Source organism: Sarcophilus harrisii, chromosome 4 (assembly GCF_902635505.1).
Source record: "Sarcophilus harrisii chromosome 4, mSarHar1.11, whole genome shotgun sequence".
Classification (NCBI taxonomy): Eukaryota; Metazoa; Chordata; class Mammalia; order Dasyuromorphia; family Dasyuridae; genus Sarcophilus; species Sarcophilus harrisii.
The window spans coordinates 71,442,869-71,465,923 of NC_045429.1; the positions used below are offsets into that span (position 1 = coordinate 71,442,869).

General features: G+C 39.1%; 1 protein-coding gene across 7 annotated transcripts in view; it reads right to left on the reverse strand.

Moving 5' to 3' along the window:
- Positions 1–23,055, reverse strand: part of RGS8 (regulator of G protein signaling 8) — a 68,540-nt gene that overhangs the window by 14,165 nt on the left and 31,320 nt on the right. For 6 of the 7 annotated variants that reach the window (XM_012547722.2, XM_031937003.1, XM_031937006.1 and 3 more), the window contains exons 2-4: positions 22,940–23,013; positions 17,423–17,524; positions 15,580–15,644 (exon numbers count right to left, since the gene is read on the reverse strand). In XM_012547722.2, the coding sequence (XP_012403176.1) occupies positions 15,580–15,644; positions 17,423–17,524; positions 22,940–23,013 (241 nt within the window). Of the gene's footprint in view, positions 1–15,579; positions 15,645–17,422; positions 17,525–20,661; positions 20,794–22,939; positions 23,014–23,055 lie in introns of all 7 variants that reach the window. The other variant, XM_003767492.3, reaches the window with a different exon arrangement.

Consider the following 23,055-nt stretch of genomic DNA (forward strand, 5'->3'; position numbering starts at 1 on the left):
AGTCTTCCTGACTTCAGGGCTGGTGCTCTATCCACTGGACCATCTAGCTACCCAGGAATGATGCATTCCTAAGAACCATTTAGCATCTCTGTGTAAGACACTAACACTAACCAAAGCTGAGAAAACAGGAAGCTTTTTATTAGAAGCATAATGATTTAGCCAGAGGCAAAACTGTAGAGTCAGATGTGGAATACAAGTATGTGATTCACTAAAGGGTACCAATCCTCAGGTCATAGTTAGGAAGAAGGTCAAGGGAAACACTGAGGGAAGCTCTCCAACTTGAGCTCTGAAGAACAAAGCAGAAATTGGGATAATTAAATACCTAAAGGAAGACATGGTTGAAATCTTTTAATGATTTTTCAACAATTCTAATTGTCACCAAATCAATAAACAGCATTTATGAAGTGCTTACTGTGGAGGCACTTTGCTAAGCACTGGAGCTAAGAAGTTTAAAATAAGAACAGTCCCTGCCCTCAAAGAACTTCCATTCTAACAGGAAAGGCAACATGTAAGTCAAAATATACAAAATGAATGCAAGGTAGATGAAAGTAATGATAGAGGAAATGAGATGTCACTAACAGCTGGGGAACCATGAAAGGCTTCCTTCCTGGAGGAAGTGACTCTTGAGCCCAGTCTTAAAGGAATCTCCAGAATCTAAAGGTGAGAAAGAGAACATTACAGCAAAGAAAGATGGAGAGGGCTCTAGTTGCAGCAAGTAAACCAAAATAACTAGATTATGGAGGGGAGCAAGAATACAAAAAGATCATAATTATAGGAAGGGGACAGGCAGTGGAGAGCTTTGAATGCAAAACAAAGAACTGTATCTTTGATCCTGAAGCTAAGAGACTTCATTAGAGCAGGGCTTCTTAAAATTTTTCCACTTGCAACCCCTTTTCACTGGAGTAATTTTATGTGACTTCGAGTATATAAAATGGGTATGTAAATCAAATATTTACTGATAATAAATCATAATTTAATGACCCCCCCATATGAAGTTATGAAACCCCACATGGGGTTACAAATCACAGTTTAAGATGCTGGCAGTTTAATTTGGCAATTAAAAGACTGTTGATCTGGGCAGCCAGATGGTGTAGTGGATAGAGAATTAAACCTGGAGTCAGGAGGACTTGAATTCAAATCCCAGCATTGGATTCTTAATGTACTGTGAGGCTCTGAGAAATTCATTTAACTCTCTCTTTTCAAAAAAAAAGAGACATTAGTGACAACTTTGGAGAAGGCAATTAAGGCTAAATTATGAAATCAGAGCCAGATTGCAGAGGATCTAGAAGAGATAAAGGAAAAGAAGGAGAATATTGATGTCGCCATTTGTCAAGGGGAAAAGCAAGCCAGTCAATAATTGAAAATATTATAGGTCTTTCTTACAGAAGAATCTTAAGGATGAGAACTTAACTCTGGACATGTGAGGAGACATGAAAAGTAGGACAAGGGAAGAGAGCATATGCATACTGCCATAATGCTCTCAATGAAGTTGTATATAAACCTGTCCAAAAGACAAGGTTACAGCCAGATCTTTAGAAAGAGCCAAATCTAGTGAGAAGTCCTCCCAATGGGAGGAGAAGGGAAATTGGAAATCGTACAAGTTGCTCTCCAAAATTAATGCCCCAGTTCTGCCAGGCCAGACCTAGGTCATGGTCCTGGCTATGTCAATAAACAACTGTAGCCCCAAGAAAGCCACTTCCCATCTCTGGGTCTATTTCTTCATCAAATTTCTTTATGACATGCAGATATTTAAGCTCGGTCATAAGGGAGAGATAAGAGATCCTGAGCTTGGCTGGATGGGGCAAAACCAGGAAACACATTTACATCACAAAGAGGTAGGATTTAGCTCAACATTTAGAAACATTTGCAGAAAATTATATTTGCCCAAAATGACAATAAATTCCCCCAAGAAGTAGTAGTTTTCCATCACCAGAGGTCTTCAAGAAGGAATCAGTATATGCTGTCTTGCTCTAGAGTACCTCTCTTTCAGAAAAAATCAAATCTTGTTCAAGAGCATGACCTTTTGTGATTTCACTTACCACGACTATCACAGCCATCATTGCTAAAATTACTTCACATTTCTCTTACATTTTTTTGTCTTTCTTCATCAATGTATATGTCATTACTGTTGTGGTTTGTGCTTTGTTTTCCAAGAGGACCAAAGATCTCACGGGTAATGTCTTGTATAAATTGGATTTAAGTGACGCAAAATTGCACAAATCTTTAACCTCAGTGTCTTTTCCAGAGTCCTCAAAATACAGTGACAAGACAAAAGTCAAGATGACTGGTGATGGCCCAGGATTCATTGGATGATTTGAGAGGTCCTCAATATCTGGCCAAACTCTAAGCACTCCACAGCCCCTGTTTCAGATGTTTCATGACTATTCAAACAAATTGTTCTCATCTGCCCCATTCCACCAAGGGAAGTCTTCACATGCTTGAGATGGACACCCCCCTAACTCAACCATGGGTCTGAGGTCTAGAGATCATCAACAACTTAATTTAACTTGTACCTATTATATCTCCTCAGTAGAATATAAGCTCCTTGAGAGCAGAGATCATTTTGTCTTTGTTTTTATATCCTCTATATCTAGCATAAATACCTTACTGCTGAATTGAATTAAATTACCCTCTAAGACAGCAGAAATAAATGTGCTTGTTGGAGGATCTGTCACTTTTAGATTTTAGCAAATGCCCTTTTCAGGTCTATACATATAGATAAAGGAGATAATAAATAACAAGCAATGGAAATACAAAGAAAGCCAAGAAATAGTCCCTGACCTCAAGGAACTTACATTTAGGAAACTAAGTGGGTTAGTTGACAGAGAGTAAGCACTGGGTTTAGAGGCAGAGAGTCGCGAGTTCAAATTGAACCATAGACACATTAGCTAAGTGATCCTGGGCAAGTCGCTTCATCTGTTTGTCTCAGTTTGTCCATCTATAAAATAGAGATAAGAATAAAATCTACTTCCAATTGCTGTAATAAGGATGAAGTGTGAGAATTCTAAAGCTTGTGGTACAGAGCCCAGCACATCGTAGGTGCTATATAAATGTCAGCTACCATTATTTATTATTATTGTTGCTGTATTCTAATGTGGAAGATTAAATAAGAACATATAAAAAACATACAGACTAGCTGTAAGGTAACTTCAGAGGAGAAAACACTAGCAGCTTGGGGATTCAGGAAAGGTACATTTAATCTGAATCTTGCAGGGAATCAAAAACTACATATTTCCCCAAAACCACATATTGTTACTATAGCAGTAACAAATAGTCCAAGAGTAATATGTAGAATTTGCAGAAGTGGCAGACTTTAAATCCTTAATAAAGATTTGCAAGATCTCCACAAATACATCAATAGCAGAGGTATGTGTTTGCTAGCATAGCCTTTTTGACTATTTCTTCTTTTCAAGTTCATACATTAGAGCAAAAACTGGATACCCATGAATGGTCAGTACATCTGAAAGGAGGGGGAAGAACTTGACAGTAAAGAGAGAGATTGAAAATGGGTGGTTAAAAACTCGGGAGGGAGAGAAGCTGACTTAGCCAGCCAAGGAAGGAGATGGCACAGAGGGAGACCAAGGCATTTGTTCAGCCTGGGCAAGGTTTACAAATTACACACAAACTCCTATCCCTGCTGTCCTATTGGGTGTTTGCTAACATCATGGGGAGACTTAGAGACTCAGTAATAAGTAGTCCCCAATTGCATGATGCTCTGAGGCACATGTTACCATTCACCACAAAATAGAATCCTACATACCATGGACAGAAGATTTTCGGGGGCATTGAAAGCATGAGAATTTGTAAAAAGTAAGAAAATTTAAGTAATGGTGTAATGGGCAACAGGACAGCTGGGAGCCAATAAGATTTAGATTCAAGTCCCACCTGTGATTCATTAGTCGTGTGACTATGAACAAGTCATTTACATCATAGCATCTTGGAAACTCTATAAGATAACAGACTGCAGAGGAGTTGCTGTTCTGCCTCAGGGTAGTGATTTTCCAATCCAAGAGTTACCATATTGGTGAAATTACAGATTCAAACCAAAAAATTTTATTTTCATATATTGGAAATATTTAATTATATGATAGGATCATAGTTTTACAATTAGAAAGGGTCTTAGAGAGCATGCAATCAAACCTCCTCATTTCATAAACATGGAAACTGACAGAGACTCAAAGTGGTTAAGGGGCTTGTTCAGTCATTTAGCTCATGATTGGTGTAGAATTTGAACCTAGGGCTTCTTAACGCCAAATCCACTATACTATACTCCTTTTACATAATAAATACATAGATATATAGATATGTATACATATACACATGAACATATATATACACATATATCTATGTGTGTATATAGAGATACAAATACACACATATCTTACTATTGTCACTATTATTCAGTCATTTCAATCTTGTCTGATTCTTCATGACCCCATTTGAAGTTTTCTTGGCAAAGATACTGGAGTAATTTGTTATTTCCTTCTCCAGCTCATTCTACAGATGAGGAAACTGAGACAAATAGTCTCGCACTCCAGAGTCATACAATCAGTAAGTATTTGAGGCCAGATTGGAACTCTAAGATAAGTTTTCCTGATTCCAAGACTGATACTCTATCTATTGCACCATCTACCAGCCACATATATTTTCTATACATATGAACTATACATGGGTATGTGTGTATTGGTGTACAAGTTATTTATAAGTTTTTTTCATTGTATGGCCCCTTCATGTGAACTAAATGGCTGCTTGTCTTTCTACCATTAGACCTAGCCCCTGATGGGTACCAAGCAAATAAAGTTTTATAAATGTAGAAAAAAAGCAAGATGACAGCTTATTGGAAGGGAGAGTTTGGGGGGTTAAGTCATCTGTTAAGCAGATGTTGAACAGAATACAGAGACCAAGTCCAAGACTTTCCACTGTAAGAATGGAGACCATGAGAAAAAGCAATCTTATAAGCCCATTTGTTTAGCTTCAACTCAAAATTCTGGACTTTGTGATCTCTGGGACAGAGACCAGACCAAAGTTTGACCTTGCATCACTTTATACACTGTGCTCAGGGTCCTTGAGAGAAGGAGCTATTTTCTTAAGCCTTTAATTGTCAGTAACTGAAGTACTAATTAAGCATCTTTCCTGCCCATTTAGAGGAAGTTCTCTAGAGGTTTGATGTTGGAGCTTGTATGTGCATGCTTCCATGAGTGACTGCACACATCTGTGTGGATATGTATACATATGCATGTGTGCTCAAACAAGACATAAATTAACCAAGTCTCTCTCTTGAGCCACAAGACCATAAAAGGACTTTCAAGGTCATTTAGTCCAGACACTTCATTTTGCATGTTAAGCTAGGCTTAAGGAGAGAAACAGAGTCATTGAGGGAGCTGAAGGCTGCCTGCAGAGAAAATGGTGAAAGATGCAGAGTGGACAGCTCCATAAGCTGCTAGTGTTTTCCTCTTTCAAGTTACCTTACATCTAGTCTGTATATTTTTTATATGTTCCTATTTAATCTTCCACATTAGAATACAGTAATAATAATAATAAATAATGGTAGCTGACACTTATATAGCACCTTGGACTACAAGACTAAGCTCAAGGCTTCCTGCTTCCAGGTCAGTGTCTCCAGCTTGCTTCCAGTGCAAAGGAGATGGCTACATTTGGAAACAGTAGCAAAGCCAAAGACTTCTGGGAAAAGTCAACTGAGCACTCTTTCCTGAAGCTCTTTAACAAGAGGAAATAATTATGAAACTTCCTATTGATAAATGAGAATTCATACAGCTTATGAAGGGGAGGGGGGTTATCATTGCAGTCAGGAACACCTGGATTCAAATCCTGGCCTTGTGGACAAGTCATTTAAGTTCTAAGAACCTGTGGCAGTCTCTAAGATCATTAGCTGCAGAACAGTCACAAGTCTACCCTAATGAGAGAGTTTCTTTACTGGGAGTTCCCTATGCTAAGAAAATCACAAGTCTGAGAGCTAAATGGGCAATGGATAGAATGCTAGAACTAGTCAGGAAATTGAGTTCAAAGCCAGCCTTTAGACACTTATCAGCTGTATAACAGTGGAAAAGTCACTTAAACTCTGTCTGCCTCAGTTTCTTCATCTGAAAAATAAGGATATCCCACATCCCAGGGCTGTCATGAGGATGAAATATAATATTATAAACCCTGAGGCATTCTATATATGCTAGTTATTACTTTTTAAGTACACTATCCACAATAATATGATCAAAGATTGAGAGGTGGAGGGGGCTAGAATAGATGATCTCCAAGGATTTTTTCAATTTTAAATCTCTGAATCTCTGCTTTTCCAAAACAAGAGTATATAATAGTATAATACAATTGTATACAATGTAATAGTATATAATATGATAGTATAAGAACCATAACTAGTAATTTTGATACCTGGAACAAATGATACAAATAAACTCTGTGATTCATGATATAAAAATAATACAAGTAATTAAGATACATTTAGTTGAGTAGCAAAAGTTTTTATAGTGGCTCAAGGTGAATGCTATTCGCACCACTAATAGTAATCTGATAGTTTTCCTTTTTTTTCCCTGAGACAATTGGGGTTGGGTGACTTGCCCAGGGTCACACAGCTAGGACCTGTTAAGTGTCTGAGTCCAGATTTGAACTCAAGTCCTCCTGACTTCAAGGCTGGTGCTCTATCTACAGAGTCACCCCCCCCTGATAGTTTTCCTTTTAACAATTATTCTTCACAACTAGGAGTTAGTAACCAGGTGTTTATCTACCCCCTGAAAAAGGCATATATTAAATGTTCATGCTCCTAAATCTCTGTGCTTAAGGGCATAGCTTCCTTCCCCTAAATATGATTCTGAATATTATAGCCATAGAACCTATCATAAATGAATTAGTTGGCATTAAAGAGATCTCTCTTCCCTTTTTAGATTCTTCCCCTTGGCAATCTCATTTACTTCTAAACTGCAACTTAAACATCTGTAGATTGTTGTTGTTTGTCCTTTGTTTTCAAAGAGAACATGACATTAGAAATGATGTCTCGACTTGCCAATTGGATTTAAGTGAAGCAGTTAAGCAAAGTGATTAACCTAAAACAGAAGACTCAAAAATCTATTTCTCCAGTCTGGAATTTTCTTCTGCATTTCAGACTCTCATCTTTTTTACCTGGATTATGAATACCATCATATTCTTCAAACTCAAATATCTCAAACTAAGCTTCTTATTTTTCTTTCTCTCTAAACCTGTTCCCCCTTAACCTTCACTATTTAGCCTTTGACTCAACAGTACCTTCTTCTTTTACCTTCTTTCTTGGGTAGAGAATACCTTACATGATCCCTCCAACTCTTTGCTGAATTTCTATCCTTAAAATCCTAATTCAATGTCATCTCCTCCATCAGTCATTGGCCAAGTTCTTTGACCTTCCTAAATGTCAGTCTCCTCATCTGTAAAATGAAATTACACTACGATGGGTGGCAAGTCAACATGTGGTGCATGTGGTAAATAAAAGTGCTGAATTTGCAATCAGGAAAACAGGTTGAAATCTTGCCTCAGATCCTCACTGGCTGTGTGACCTTGAACAAGTCACTGAAGCTTTACTAGCTTTAGTTTTTCTCAAGTGTAAAATATTGCTAATAATAGCACCCATTTCACATTAGAGCAAACAGGGTTAAGTGACTTGCCTAGAACCACACAGCTATATAAGTATTGGGTCTGGAGCCGGGAAGATTCATCTTCCCAAATTCAAATCTGGCCTCAGACACAGAAAAATTACTCAATCACAACAAAAATGCCAATATGATGCAATGGATAGTGAGCTGGCTTCAAAGTCAGGAACAGTTAGGGGGAGAGGAGGAAATCACTCACTCCCCCTCATTATGATATCAAACTCACATAGAATAGGGGGTCACTAAATTGTGCATAAGGATGCCTAAGGACAGCATAGTAACTTAGAAAACGATACATTAACAATTTGTTTTAACGTTCTTAATGTTACAATATATCATGCATATTATGTATATGTTAAACATGGAGAAATAGCTATTTACTCCAATATCTGCCACGAAAACCCCAAATGAGGTCCTGAAGTGTTGAATATGGCTGAAAGCAACTGAACAACTTCATACATATAATACGTGGTACCATGCAATCCTATGTGTGACCATTATCTATGTAGCTCGCTTTATTTTGCTGTTTCCCAATTATATTTAACCTGGTTGGGACTACACCGGGAAGTGTTGTGGACCCCTCTGCTTTAGATAATTCCTTAAGATTGTAAATTGTTGAGAAGATATAACCCTACAATGGTAGAGAGAGTTTCCTCACCTTGGAAATCTCTATACAATTAAAATCAGGTCCAGTCTCGATTTCAAAGTAAGGATTGTCCTTAAATGTGTGCGAACTGGTTTGTGTTTATTGGAGATGGGCAGCCATGCAAATGCAAAGGGTCTTTTGTCTGTAACACTCCAGTGATTCAGCATTTTCTGACTGAAGCAAAAACAGACCAACTCGGTACCTGAACGGAAGAGGGTAGGGACGTATGAAGGGGGAGAGGTGTCCTCCAAGTATGGAAATCATAGGTAATGGAAGGAAGGGGGGTAAGGGGAGGAGAGGACAGAGAGGAAAATAACTGTCACTTTTACAATTCACATGAATCTCTGTCCTTGTTTCTTTGGGGGGGGGGGGAAGGTCTAAGAGGAAGGAGAGTTAAGCAGGCTATCCTACTGGAAGCTGAACAAATAACAAGCCATGTGTCCAAACCTCGTGAGGAACACAGGCTGAAGATGCACTACTGCATGCCTGCCCCCCGGCATCCTGTCAGATAGAATTTCCATCAAGCTCACAGACTGGGGTGGGAGATGCTGGGACAGAGAGATGTCCTTGTACATTGGATTCATGCACGCATGAGTGCCTTCACACACACACACACACACACACACACACACACACTATTCCCCTCCCTCCAATGCAGATGCGTACATGGTGCAGACATTCTCTCCCCTCTAGTCTAAAAACATATATGCTCTCCCCTCCCTTCTCTCCTCTCTCTCTCTCTCTCTCTCTCTCTCTCTCTCTCTCTCTGTGTGTGTGTGTGTGTGTGTCTGTCTGTCTGTCCCTCTCTTTTCCCCCTCTTCCTCTCTCTCCCTCTCTCTTTCTTCCTCTCCCTTTCTTCCCCCCTCTCTCCCCCTCTTTTCTCTTCCCCTCTCTCCCCTTCTCCCCTCTCTCTCTCTCTCTCTCTCTTTTTCTCTCTCTCTCTCTCTCTCTCTCTCTCTCACACACACACACACACACACACACACACACACACACACACAAGTCCTGAGTTCCAATGCTTCAAAAATCAGGTCTAAACTCTCGCTACATTGAAAAGAGAAAAAACTTCCAAGTGACAGTATATTAAAGTCCCATTCCTGTTTACTGAATATATTAGGGACCACCATTTAGGAGAGAATACAACCTCAGCACCCCATGACATCCTTTCCAGTTGTCACCTCAGAATCAGCTTTGAGCAAAAATAAAGGCAGGTATGGTAGTAAGTGGATAGTTAGCTGGACCCAGAGTCAGCAGGACCTGGATACAAGCCCCTCTCTGACACCTACTGGCTGGGTGACTCAGGCTAAATCATCTCATCTCCCATTTTCTAGACAAGCTGCAGACAGGGTGCCCACTTGAAATGGTAAAGGGAAGTTCCTCAACATAGATCCAGTTTGTATCCCTAAAAAAAGTCCATCTTTTGTTTCTCTTTATTCTATTCTACCTTCCCCACAGATCCCTTAGTAGTATTTTCTCTTCAACTATCTTTTTAAGTAAAGAACATTCATGTCTAATTTTAATAAAACTGCTCCCAAATATCATTCCATTTTTCAAACCACTTAATCCTAAAATTTTAGAGATCACAAAGGGTTTTCTTTATTACAGGGTGTGAGTCAATTAAATCTCCCAGTCTAATATTACCCAAGAAAGACAGAAGACTATGCTGACATGGAGCCTGCAGCTCTCCTTCTGAACACCTTCCCCTTCTCAGCTTTGATCCGTTTTCCCATAACCCTGCAGGCAGCCTGGCTGAATCAGACTCCCCCCTGGAGCTGATTGACTTTTTCTCAGTCCAGGTTTCTTGAAGGCAGAGAAATGATCTTGGCCTAGGAGGACATGGGTAACTGAAAACATGGTTTAACAGAATATTTCAGCTAGGAGGAACTTTGGAAAGGACTGTACAGTTACAAAGTCACAAAACCTGCATGCTAGAAAGCCTCAGCAACCCTGTAGTCCAATTGATACACCAAAGGGATCCCCATAATAACATACCCAAAACGTAGTCATATGAAGTCTCTGGCTGGAGACCTTTGAGTAGGAAAGTCTACCCAGGTGACCACTAGTGACCTGGTCCACTTTGGGCAGCCCAACTAGGAGTTTTTGTTGACATTGAGACTAAACTGACCCCATTTCAACTTCTATCCTCTGTTCCTGGTTCAGTCCTTTGGGACCAAACTAAATGGGTCTAATTTCCCTTCCACAGGACAATGGTTTAAATACTTGAATGTGATTATCATGTGCTCCATGATGCTAAACATCTGTCATTACCTGAAATGATCTTCATATCCAATTCTGAATCAAATAAGGTAGTATTTGTGAAGCATTCAGCACAAAGCACATACTAGTTGCTTAATAAATACTTACTTTAAAAATTATATGACTTAGACTGAAGTCCCTTTACCATACTGGTTGTCCTCCTCTGAACACTCTCTAAGAGCATATCAATATTTTTCTTAATCCATGGACTCGGCACAATACTTATGATGGCAGAGCTGTGAGACTTCCACTTCCCTATTCCTGAAAGCTATGTAGCAATCAAGTCAGCCCAAGATCATGTTGTTTGTTTTCTTTTTTACTTTGCATGGATGTCACAAACCAATAAAGTCCCCAGCTAATTTTTTAGAACTATTATTATCTAACTACATCTTTTCTATCTTGTGTTTATGGTATTTTCTACCCAAGTACAAACACTTGATATTTATCCAAATTGAATTTCATCTTCTTGGACTGAGCCCAATGCTCCAGTCCATCTCTCTGTTTTCTGTCAACTGGAGATCTGATGATTGTGCCATGTATGCCTTTATCCAAGTCACTGGTAAAAATGTTAAATAGCATAAGGCAAAACATCGACCCCTGGGTACTAGAAATTGACCCTCTCACTATGGTATCATGAAACCATTACCAATAATTATTTGAGTTATGGTGATCTATCCTATTCTGAATTCATCCAAATGTACTTTTCTCCATCTTTTCCATAGAAATATATGAGAACTGTTCACCTTTCTCATTGTAATATGAAACTGAGGCTGAGAGGTCCAAATGATTTGTCCAAACTCAAACATTTGATCAGGACAGAGCATTGACATAATGCTTAATCTAGTAGGTTATAGTCTAGTGAAAAGGCAAATTCCCTTCCAATCCAGGAGGTAGATGAAATGTGAGGGGTAATGAAGTGGCAGAGAGAAATAACAGCCAGTATGACTTTAACCCACTTATCTTGTTTGAGTCTCATTTTCATCTTCTGTAAAGAGAGGATATTGGACTAGATCAATAGTTCTTAAACTACAGGAACCTTTCAAGGTCCTCAAGACCCTTTTGTGGAAACCAGAAAAAATCAAAACTATTTTCATAATAATAACAAGACATTTTAATTTCTAATGCAGTAAATATTTACAGATGTAAGAAGGGACAGCTAAGTAGCACAGTAAAGAGAGCACTGGGCTTGGAATCAGGAAGATTTGTCTTCATGAATTCAAATCTGGCCTCAGACAATAACTAGCTATATGATCCTGGACAAGTCACTTAACCCTGCTTGCTTCAGTTTCTCATCGATAAAATGAGTTGGAGAATGAAGTGACAAACTTCTTCAGTATCTTTGCCAAGAAAATTTTAAATGGGATCACAAATGACTGAAGTGATTCAATAACAACAGCAAACGTACATAAAGCTCTTGGGAGGTGAAGGACTTCCATTTTTTTGTGTTTAAATAGGTTCTGGGACCAAAAATTTTGAGAACCATTGGACCAAATGATTTCCTTCTAGCCCTAATATTTAATTATTTATGTTCTGTTTAAAGATGGAATTAAAGAAGAGCAAAAAAGAAACATGATTATTTGTGTTACGACTCAAGGAAACTCAGAGACTGCTTATTTCTTTTAGTCTTTCCCGGCTACAAAGAATTACCAAGGAATGGGTTTGTGGAACCTCAATACATTCCTTTGGGACCCAACCATTCAATTCACTCTCCTCTTTTTCATTTTTAGGACATATTTTGTTGTCTTAATTGAAAGCCCTACACACTTCTGATCAACGGCTGTCCCTCCTAAGAGAGTATTGCATCCAAGGTCCCTCTGGAAAAGCTTAATCAGCACTAATTAAGTCACCATCCTAACCCAAATTAATTAGATTTTTAAAATGTTGTCGATACCCTTCAAGGTTAAAGTAGGTTCTGACATCTCCTTAAACCTCATGCTGGACCTAATAAAAACACACTTAGAAGATACCTGAGAGATCAATATTAGCCAAAACTCTGAAAAATAGCCTCTGAAATTCTACCAATCTTTCAAATAAAGTCTTCTCTTTTCAAAGAGACTTAGATTTTTAGTTTTCACACAAACATGAAAAAACAAAGCATCACAGAATCAGAGATTTACAGTTTGAAGGGACCTCAGAGACTACCTAATCCATCCCCTTCGTTTTACAGATAAGGAAACTGAGACCGAGATGTTAAGCAGCCAGTTCAAGGTGGCTCAGGCAGAAAGAAATCAGATTCACAAAAGGATAATAGAAATACGCTTGCTTGTTTTGTTTTTAAACTTTAAATGGAACCAGTTAGTCTTCCAACTCTAAGAAAGTCTAATTAATTTTTTAAAAGGACATAGGAAAGGGGGAGAACCAGACCTGTGATAATATATTTATAGATAACTCCTCATGAGCAAACTTTACCAATGTATAGTTTTAGAGTCACCTAGGAGTACTAAGAGCTGAGTGACTTCCCCAGGCTGAGTGACCACTGAGCCAATGGCACTTGAACCCAGGTTTTAAAGTCTGACTCTCCATCCAATACATCAGGCTGTGTCTTTCCTATTTCATTTCTGAAAATACAACAAAATTCACCAAGACTTTTAATTTAAAACCATTTTTAAAATAAATAAATAAAACTAAAAACATAGATGGAAACAGTGGAAATGAACGTCCTTCTACCAACAGTCCTTTGTCAGTATGAAGGTCTGACAAAGCTCTCATCAGCCCTTTGTAATGGCTGATTGGTGATTTGGGCAAAAAAAAAAAAAAAAATCAATGCATCTGAAGTCCAAGATGGTTCATCTTTTTCTCATAACGATACTATTATGCATTTAATATAAAATACCTTCACCTAATATCACCTTGTTTCTACATAGCTCCTTTCTATAGAAGAACTCAAAGCCATATGAGGGTATTTTCAATTATTCACACCACCTATGAGACAGGAAGGGAATATTTTTATCTCCATTTCACCAATGAGAAAACAGCCTCAGGGGCATAAACCCAGTGAGTCAACTCTGGAGGCAGCAACAGAAACCAAGTTTCAACATGACCTTGAAACAAATCCATTCCAATGGGGGAAAAAAAGAGAAAAATTGGAAATGACACTTGTTACAGCCCTAATGAGACTCTAGATAATGTAGCCTCTCAAAAGAGTAGGAGTAACTGTCAAAGCTGAAGTCCTATTTGGCAGATAATTGTCCCGACCCTTACAGGATAAACTTTTGAGAATCCTGTCTCCAACACAAACTGCATCTGCCTTGTATTATTTCTTCTCAGTGCAACTGATAGAAATTTAAATGTTTCCATACTTTAACATATTTAACATGTATGGGACTTCTAGGGGAGGGGATGGGGGAAGGAGGGAAAAGTTGGAACAGAAGGTTTTACAAGAGTCAATGTTGAAAAATTACCCATGCATATGTTTTGTAAATAAAAAGCTATAATAATAATAATAAAAGAACATGATCTCAGAAATTGTTCAACCTATAATACCAACCAGGTTTTTGTGGGAAGTTTTGTTTTCCCATACTGTCCCACCACTATAAGATGTGTTTTATCAAAGGAGTACGTATGCCCTATGTGAAATAAAAAACTGAATGCTTAGAAAATATTTCAATGTTTCTCTCACAGGAATCCATGATGTTTGCCCAACTTATTATATGGTATTATATTCCATTTGTAAATTGCAAATTATTTGCTGGAAATAGAGTCTACTCAACAAGGTCAAAGTCAAATAATTTTTAAAAGATATATCATTTACGTAGCCTTCTGTCATCAGAAGAACAAGTATATTTTATAATAAACTAATAGGCTTACAAAATAGGGTGAGAAAGAAAAAAACGGAGTGAAATGGCTCACTACCAATGACAACTGGCGATTGATGCAGGCCATTCTCAGTCTTGACCACTACTATCACTTTACTGTTATAACTTGCTTTTGCCACTTTACATATGTCTCTTTTGGCTTTGTGGGAAGCAGTGGACATAAGAACATAACAGAAAAATACTCTTAGAAGAATATAAGCTACTTTGGATCAAAAGTTTCCCAGTGCAGATGTTAAGTAAAGTGATCAGAACCAAGAGAACATTGTATACAGTGACAACAACTTTGATGGACTTGGTTCTTTTCAATAATGAGGTGATTCAAGGCAATTCTAATAGACTTGTGATAGAAAGTACCATCTGCATCCAGAGAGAGAATTATGGAGACTGAATGTGGAAGGAAGCATAGTATTTTCACCTTTTTATTGCTGTTCTTTGTTTGCTTGGGGTTTTTTTTTTCTTTCTCATATTTTTTTTCCCTTTTGATCTGATTTTTCTTGCACAGCATGACGAATATGGAAATATGTTTAGAAGAACTGCACATATTTAATTTATATTGGAATACTTGCTGTTTTGGGGAAGAAAGAGAGGAGGAAGGAGGGGAAAATTTTTGGAACACAAAGTTTTGCAAAAATGAATATTGAAAATTATCTTTGCATGTATTTGGGAAAATAAAATATTTTTTAAAAAGTTCCCCAGTGCCTACCACATTTAGGGGGAGGGGACCAGAGCTGCAATTTCATCAGTTTAGAGACGTCTCAGTAAGGAATTTCCACTATCAATGCAGATTAGATGAATGGATGGAATACACATTTAAGTGGCTACTATGTGCCAGGCACAGTGCTAAGAGATTTACAAATATTATCTTATTTAATTAAGAGAAAGCCTTGGAAAATTGCCTGAGTCACCAAGATTTGAACCTTTGTATTTCTGACAAAGTTTTCCTTTGCTTTATTACCTCAAGCATCGATGGTAGTATTTTACAACATCTGTGTATCACCTGCTTTATGGACAATCAAACTAAGGAGTCCTGAGGACTTGGAGAGAATGTCATTTAGACTTACTGGCAATAATTAGGAACCAAAGCTAAAAACCCTGATCATTTAATCCCACAAATCTCAAGTTTCAGAGTAAAATCCCACCCCAGAAAAGTTGCTAGAAAAGCTCCTTATGAAAACTGTGTCTGAGTCTCAAAATCAGAAGCTCTGAGTCTACTCACACTTATGGGAGAGGAGCACATCAAATGAGTCTGCCCACCTCGTGGCTTCTTCTGTGGACAGCCTCCTGGAATAAAAGAAACAAAATTCTGAAATACTATTCACAAAGCCCACTACCTCCTCTTCTTTGGCACAAAATAATACAAAATAGAAACTTGAAATAAATAGATTAGCCAATTAATTAATTATTCAAATTATCAAAGATCTATGACTTTACTTCCACCAATAGAGATCAAAATTCCCTCTATGTCTCCAGAAATGGTTTTTTGAAAGTTGACTTCCAAGTCAAGAAGAGTGGAGTTTCAGATCTGCCTCTGACACATGCTTTCTTGGTGACCTGGGACGCTGCTTAACCTCGCACTTACTCTAGACTTCTCTCTAAGATTCTAAGTTGAGGAGAAGGAGTCAAATTCATTGAATGAGAGAACTTCCTCCCTGAGGAGTTCTCTATAACAAAATCACTGGTCTGATCCCTATTGGGACTCTCCCAAAGGTCCCCTAAATTCATCCCCCTTTGGGCACCTTGCCAATGACCCTCTCTGAACTCAGTGAAGTGAGACTTAGAGCGACCTGTGACAGGATCCATACTCAAAGCCTTTTAAGTTTTATAGGACCTAAAACTCAGGATCACCCCCATGCTTGAAGAGGACCTTGGACAAGAGCTTCATTGGAGAACAATTTGAAATAACCTGAAGAAATGTCTCCCTTTACCAGCCTAGTGTTTTAAGGGAGCTGAAGGAGACATATACGAAACCAAAAGGTCTTATTCAAAAATCTGCCCCTGCAAACATGGCACTCTTAAATCTCATTATGAGCATGAGTAGGATGCAATATATAGCCAAGAAGGAATCCTGGAAAAGGATGGCCACCAAGGAAATGCATAACCAAAAAAGGAAATGTCTTGAACAGAGCAAGGGATGACATTGTAAGTAGCTGAAATATTCCACGGCATCTTTGAGGTTCAAGGAAAAACCAAGAAAGACCTTCAGCACATAGGGAGTGCTGAATTAACATTGTTATTATTTATTAATTTGATGTTTTAAGCAAATTTCAGTTTCTTAGTTTTCAAGGTCTAGGACTCAGATTTAATACTAAGAGGAAAGGGACAAAAAAAGATTCTCTCATTATCTCTCCAGTCATTATTCCTGGTGCTTCCCCAAGGTAGAAGAGAGACCAAATATAAGATTTTCATTCATTTCTGAGAGAAATAAATGTTTCTTTTACAACCATTTAGAAGTAACATAGTATTGTAGGAGGAGACCCTAGAGTACAAAGACCTGAATTTCAGTCTTGATTTAAGCACTTACATCTGTGTGACCTTGGGCACATGCCTTAATAATACAGCTAGCATTTACATAGTATTTTAAGATTTGAAAAGATTCTTACAAATATTATCCCATTTGATCCTCATAATAACCTTAGGATGTAGATGCCATTATTGCCCCCATTTTACAGATGAGGAAATTAAGGCAGATAGGTTAAATGATCCGCCCAAGATCACACAGCTAGTTAAGTGTCTAAGGCTGGATTTGAACTTGGGTCCAGGTCCAGTACTCTCTTCACTGGACCATCAAAGTGTTTTTGAGCCAGTTAATTTACTCATAGAGTGAGGCTAATATTTTATTTACAAAGATGAGATGTTTATTAAAACATTTTATTTTACATAAAGCATTGCATAAATAAGTTGCTATAAAGTAAACTGATTAGCAAAATCACACATCCTTTAACTGCTTCTTAAGAATACCATAATTCCAGGGTAGACTGACTGGAGCTCATCCACCCGGTAGATAACCAGAGAACTCTAACAGTTGAGTGACTGACACAAAACTGAATGTCCATACTCACTTGAGAGCCCGGTTTGGCTTGTCAGGAAGAATCGCTGTGAAATCACTACATGAATCTGATTTGTGAGACAAGCATCCCAGGCGAGTCCTCATTCCTTTGTTCCTGCAACCAACAACAGGAGCAGAAGGAAAAAAGAAACTGTAATAGAAACAGTGATCAACAGAAAAGGTGCCTAGGGGTGCACACAGAAAGCATTGAGAAGCTCATTAGTTCACACAACCACCCCTGAGATTTCATGAGCAAAAGGGAAGGAACCAGAAAGATCAGCAGCAGCATTATCTGACTACCTGAATACGTAACAGGTAACTTTCCCCCTGGAGATCTAGTGCTTTTTAAAGCTTCTACAGAAAATTGGTGGTAAGTCAGTCAATGAAGGTCATTAGCTCGGAAGACTTTCTAAATCAGGTTTCCCTGTTGGGAAAGAAGCTATGGTGATGTCAAAATAACAATCTGCATCTTTCCCTCCTCCTCACAGAAGGTCAGAGTAAGCAACCATTCCTCATTGTAAAAAAAAGGACCACTGAGTCCAAGGAAGGGCATTAGTGTTTGAGGGGCAAGATCAAGCCTTATGGGTTACCATTATCTATACAGGAGAGACACAGACCATGGCAATGAAGGCTCAAAATGGCAGCAATGAAGGCTCAAGATGACATGGAATTGAGCAGAATGAGGAATCCTCTCTAATTACAACTAGTGATGGGGCTAGTTATTGAGATCCCTCATCAGAGCAACCTTTCCTGACTGTGTTAGAACAAAAAACCTGTAGAAGTTAAAGAGGGAAGGGGAGAAATAAAAATTAATATATTCATCAATTAGGATTCTATTTACACTTGTACGTCACCTCTAATCATTTCATTAACTAAACTCTCTGCCTTCATTAATATCACTTAATACAAATGAAAATGGTAACACATTTTAATCTCAACAACTCACCCATCACTTGCATTTATTAGCAAGGGCCCAACCTCAGTCAATATTTTCATATATGATTACTGATGGGCAGCTCACATGTTCCACTGGTATCTTTGAGTTGATAGGAGACCTCAAAGAACCTTAGGTGGAACTCCTATAATGAACTTATGGGAGGACACAGATGAGACTCACAGAATATGGGGAGGCCTTGATGGGTACTGTTGGGGAGAATATTCATGTCAGTGAGCTCACAGATTCATTTGAATGTTTGAGGGTAATTGTGATCAAAACATAGGACATTTAAGCTGACTCTAGAGGCAAAATGATATAACTGATGGAACAGAATACTGGATTCACAATTAGGAAGATCTGGGTTCAAATTCTGATTATGACACTTTTGGTGTGTGATTCAAGGACAAGTCACTTAACTGCTCTGACCCTCATTTGTAAAATGGAGATAATAAAAGCACTATCCTCCAGGATTTTTTTGTAAGGATTAAACAAGGAAATGTATGTTTTACAAACTTTAAAGCACTACATAAATATGAGCTGTTGTTATTGATTATAATAGAATCTAATTAATCGTTTTGCTCATTATTCTTCCCTATTGGAGATTTTAACACCTTCTGCTCTCTTTCTATGATATGTTGTTCATTACGCTAAGGCTGGAAAGTCACAAAGTTATAGGAAAGATTTTAATTGGAGTGGGCCATATATATCACCCCGCAAAGAGACAAAATCTAAAATTGACTTTCACACCACCTTCATATGTTCAGAATTCTTATTTCATTTATAAGGGAAGGTATATGCCCATTTCTTTACTTGCAAAACAATAATCCTGGAGGCCAAGGGAGTGGCCTTTTAAGCCTTCTCTTCCCTTTCTGTTGGTCTCAGCAGCTTCCCACTCCATGGCCCAGCTTTTAAGACCCTCCTCTCTAATCTTATTCTGCTTCACTGGATCCAAGGGAGGCTAGGTGCAATGGAAGCATATTTCTATGGCACATTTTATCTCTTCAAAACCATTTCAAGTCCAGAAATTTGAGTCTCCACGGAGGTCTCTCTTCCAAAAGAGAATTAAATCAGAATTTCTTCATGGTCTGTCCCCCTACCAATTCCTTCAGTTCCCAGTTTAAGTCATCTCATTTATAGCTCTGCAACATATTTTCTCTCATCTGGTAATAAGTACCAGGGCATAGTAACATTGCTGTTACAGATGTCTGGCATCTTTGGTAGTCTGAGTCCTGGGTGGGTAACAAAGCATTAAATGACAAATTAAGGACTCTCAAGTTATCAAATTTGTGAGTCCACATAAAGGCTCACAAGTCATTCTCTAGGCCAAGAGCCAAGCCTTCAATAATTAATCGCACCCACTCTGAGCTTCAGGTCTTAAAAATATGACATGAAGTTGAATAACTGCTCCCTTAAAAGTACTTTCAATGATTCTAACTTGAAAAGTTGTGTGCTGGGCTCGGGATTCAGAGAAAAGCCCTAGCTCTCCCATTTCTTAAAGGGAAGACCACTTATTAAGCCTCGTTTTTCCTTCTCTGTAAAATGGACGTGCTATTTGTCCATTTTACACACAACTAGCACAATAGTGCTAGTATTATTTAATACTATCTCAAAAGGTGAAGAGAGGCTGCTACAGGAATCTCAGCAAATCATAATTTGCTAATCTATATGGGCTAATTGGCAAGGTCCTGCAGGGTATTTTATCACCTGGGGCCCTTACACTTTCCCGGATGGTATTCTGAGAATGAATGAACAAGTTTTATTTTCTTTCTAGGCTAGGTCAAGCCTCAGGTTGTATATGACCTGTTTAGTTCAAGTGGAAGAAATTGGAAGTAACAGATGAATGGAGGACCAAAGATCAGAATTAGAGTAATAGCCTGAAGGGGTTAGAAAAAAACAACTTGTACTCCTCCCTGAAGCAGCTGTCCTGGCGAACACTGAGTTTTCCAATAAAAAAATATTAAATTAAAAAATTAAAAACATTTAAAAAACATTAAAAACAATTAATTAAAAACATAATAAGAACAAATAATTTAGCACAATTCCTTGGGCTTCCATCCTCACACCTGTCAGTCATTTCCATGATGGGAGCAGACTGGACAACCACAAAGTTTGGAACTAAAGAATCCCCCACCTGGAGCAGAGGACATTGTACAAAATCACAATCCCATTAGGGACATACAAGGCAAAGCAGCACGGGGGGAGAGAGAGGTACCATGGGCGGAGAAAGCTTGAGTGGGACAGAAGCAGAGGGGAAGGCAGGAGGCAAGGAAGAAGGAAAGGAGGTGGGGCAAAAATACATGTCATGGTTCAGTTACCTCCGTGGCATCAGTAAGGCCGCCATACAGGCATCCGACTACGGGCAACCCTTTAATTGGCTGGCTTGCAGGGCCTTCAAGGCAGGAGGTAAGAGTCGGGGAGGAGGGGTTTGCCCTTTCACGTCCTCTCACCTAAAATCAAAGAATCCTAGGTAAAAGAGGGGGCCCTCTCAAAACCCTTCACTCCATCTCCTCTCAAGTTGGCTTTGGCCCCCGGTCATCCAGGAAGGGAGGGTCCTAATGGTCCTCAGCCAAGCCTCAGCCCACCCAGGCTTGCTCGGTTCAAAATGAGCTGAGTGGATTCAGATCGCTTTAAGATTGGCCAGGAGATGCTGTTTCCCAACTACCGGCCATCATTTAGAAAGTGGGACATGCGACCCAAGGGAGGGACTGAGCTGTCAGTCCCCAAAACACTGTTCTCTCTCCTCTCCAAGGGCAAAACTGAGGTGACTAATGGGTGAGACAAATCCACACTGATGACTCCCAGCTGACCCTTTCTGCATCCCTCCCTCCAACAGATCCAAAATGGTGTGCTTGTACCTCCCTCTCCAAGTTTGTCAGTGATGGGAGAACACAACGCAAGGAGGTTGGAGAAACTCCAAGGAAGTCTTTTCAGGTGTTAGCATCCCTCAAGTTATCTCCTTTGCAAGGCTACAAACAGCCAGGAGCAAGGGGAGGCAGATAAGCAACACAAGAAGAGACCTGACAAGAAATGCTTCTTAATGTTGGTTTTTATTAATGATTTTTTTATGACCTGAAAATTCTACTATCCATGGTTTATAAGGATTTATTTTGTAGTAAATCAGAGTCATCTGTGTTATAGGAAACACCAATGAGGAAAAGGGAGAATTCTTAGATATGGGAGTGTAAACTTTATGTTGAAACAATTTTCAAACCTTACCTAGGGGAATGTAAAAGCTGCATGTGAACTCAAATCAAGTTTTAGACAGGACATTCCATTCATAAATAGTTCCTCAAAGGAACTCTAGCAATAAACATGGAATGTATCATATGTGTATGAGATATGTGTATGTATACATATATTAATTAGCATTTTAAGAAACAGTATTACAAAAGGGATAGAGAACTCTCACTTCTTATATGACCCTGAGCAAATCAATTAATTTTCCTTTATTTTGGCATTTCTAAGTTGCAGAACAGGTAGCGATCGGGATTTTCCTATGGCAATACAATCACAGATATGGCTAAAATAAGCCTCTTGAAATTTTATGATTTCAAAAATTCTCTACTCCAGGAAATTGGGGAATTGTGTTCCGAGGAAGAGAATACATGTTCCCAATCCCTGTTCTAACCACTGGCTTCAATTATGCTGCCACCATAGTTTCAAACTAAAAGGGGAATCGGAGAAATCAATACTTCTAGCCCCTTTTGCCCTAAGTCTTCCTCTTGATCAAAGTGGTGACTATATATAAGGAAAAGACACGTGTCCAGAGTATTCAAGGTTTCCTTTCTAAGTTTCACTGTGACAGTTAGGAGCTCATGCCCCAAAAAGAGCAGGCAAGGTCACTTGCCTATACCTGACAAGCCATCTCCTGGCATATTCTCCCTCAATCTCACCTCTCTTCCCATTTCCCCTGCAGTCCCTCCCCACCCCCATTCCCCCTAAAATGACTCATATCTCCAGCGGATTCCCTTCCCTGGATGTCTTAGCTGCCTGCTATCAGACACTGTTATGTCACCCTAACCTACCCTCCGTCATCTCTCCCCAGACCCTCTGTCCCAAACGAGCTAACTTTTTTGTTCCCTTGATAAACCCAATATCTGATCCTATTCCGTGGGAAGCCATCCATGGGTTACCATATCCCGAGCTCCTTCTTCCCTCCACAGATGCGCTCACTACCCTCACCAGTTCCAAAACCGATGATTTTGCTCAGCCATCAGAGTCCGGCACCCAAAGTTTACCCCAAAACCTTAGCAGAGTGGGCTGAGGTACCAAGGGGAAGGTGGGGTATTTGATAGCTTCTTGGCTGTCTCAGGGAGGTCCACCTCCTGCGTTCCATAGGAGGACAGAGACCGAGGAGAGGAATGGAGAGAGAGCCCCCCACTCCACCCAAGTAGTAAGTAAACCAAGGGTTAAATGGAAAAAAAAAAAAAAAAACGAGATTGGAGAGAGGGTAAGAGCCATTGAGAGCTTCAATAGAGAGAAAGCAATCAATATGCACAGAGAGGCAGGTTAAAGATAGGTTAGTTAAATATGGATAATGTACTCTGCACACATAAGCACCCAGATGATGGAGGAAATTGAAGTCATACTCACTGCCTTTGACCTGTCCTCATGGCCTGGGGGTCTTTGCCAGCCAGATGGTCAGAGAAGCTGCTGGTCAAGGAGCTCTGAGGAGAGAGCAAATCTATCTCTTAGCAGTCAAATCCTTG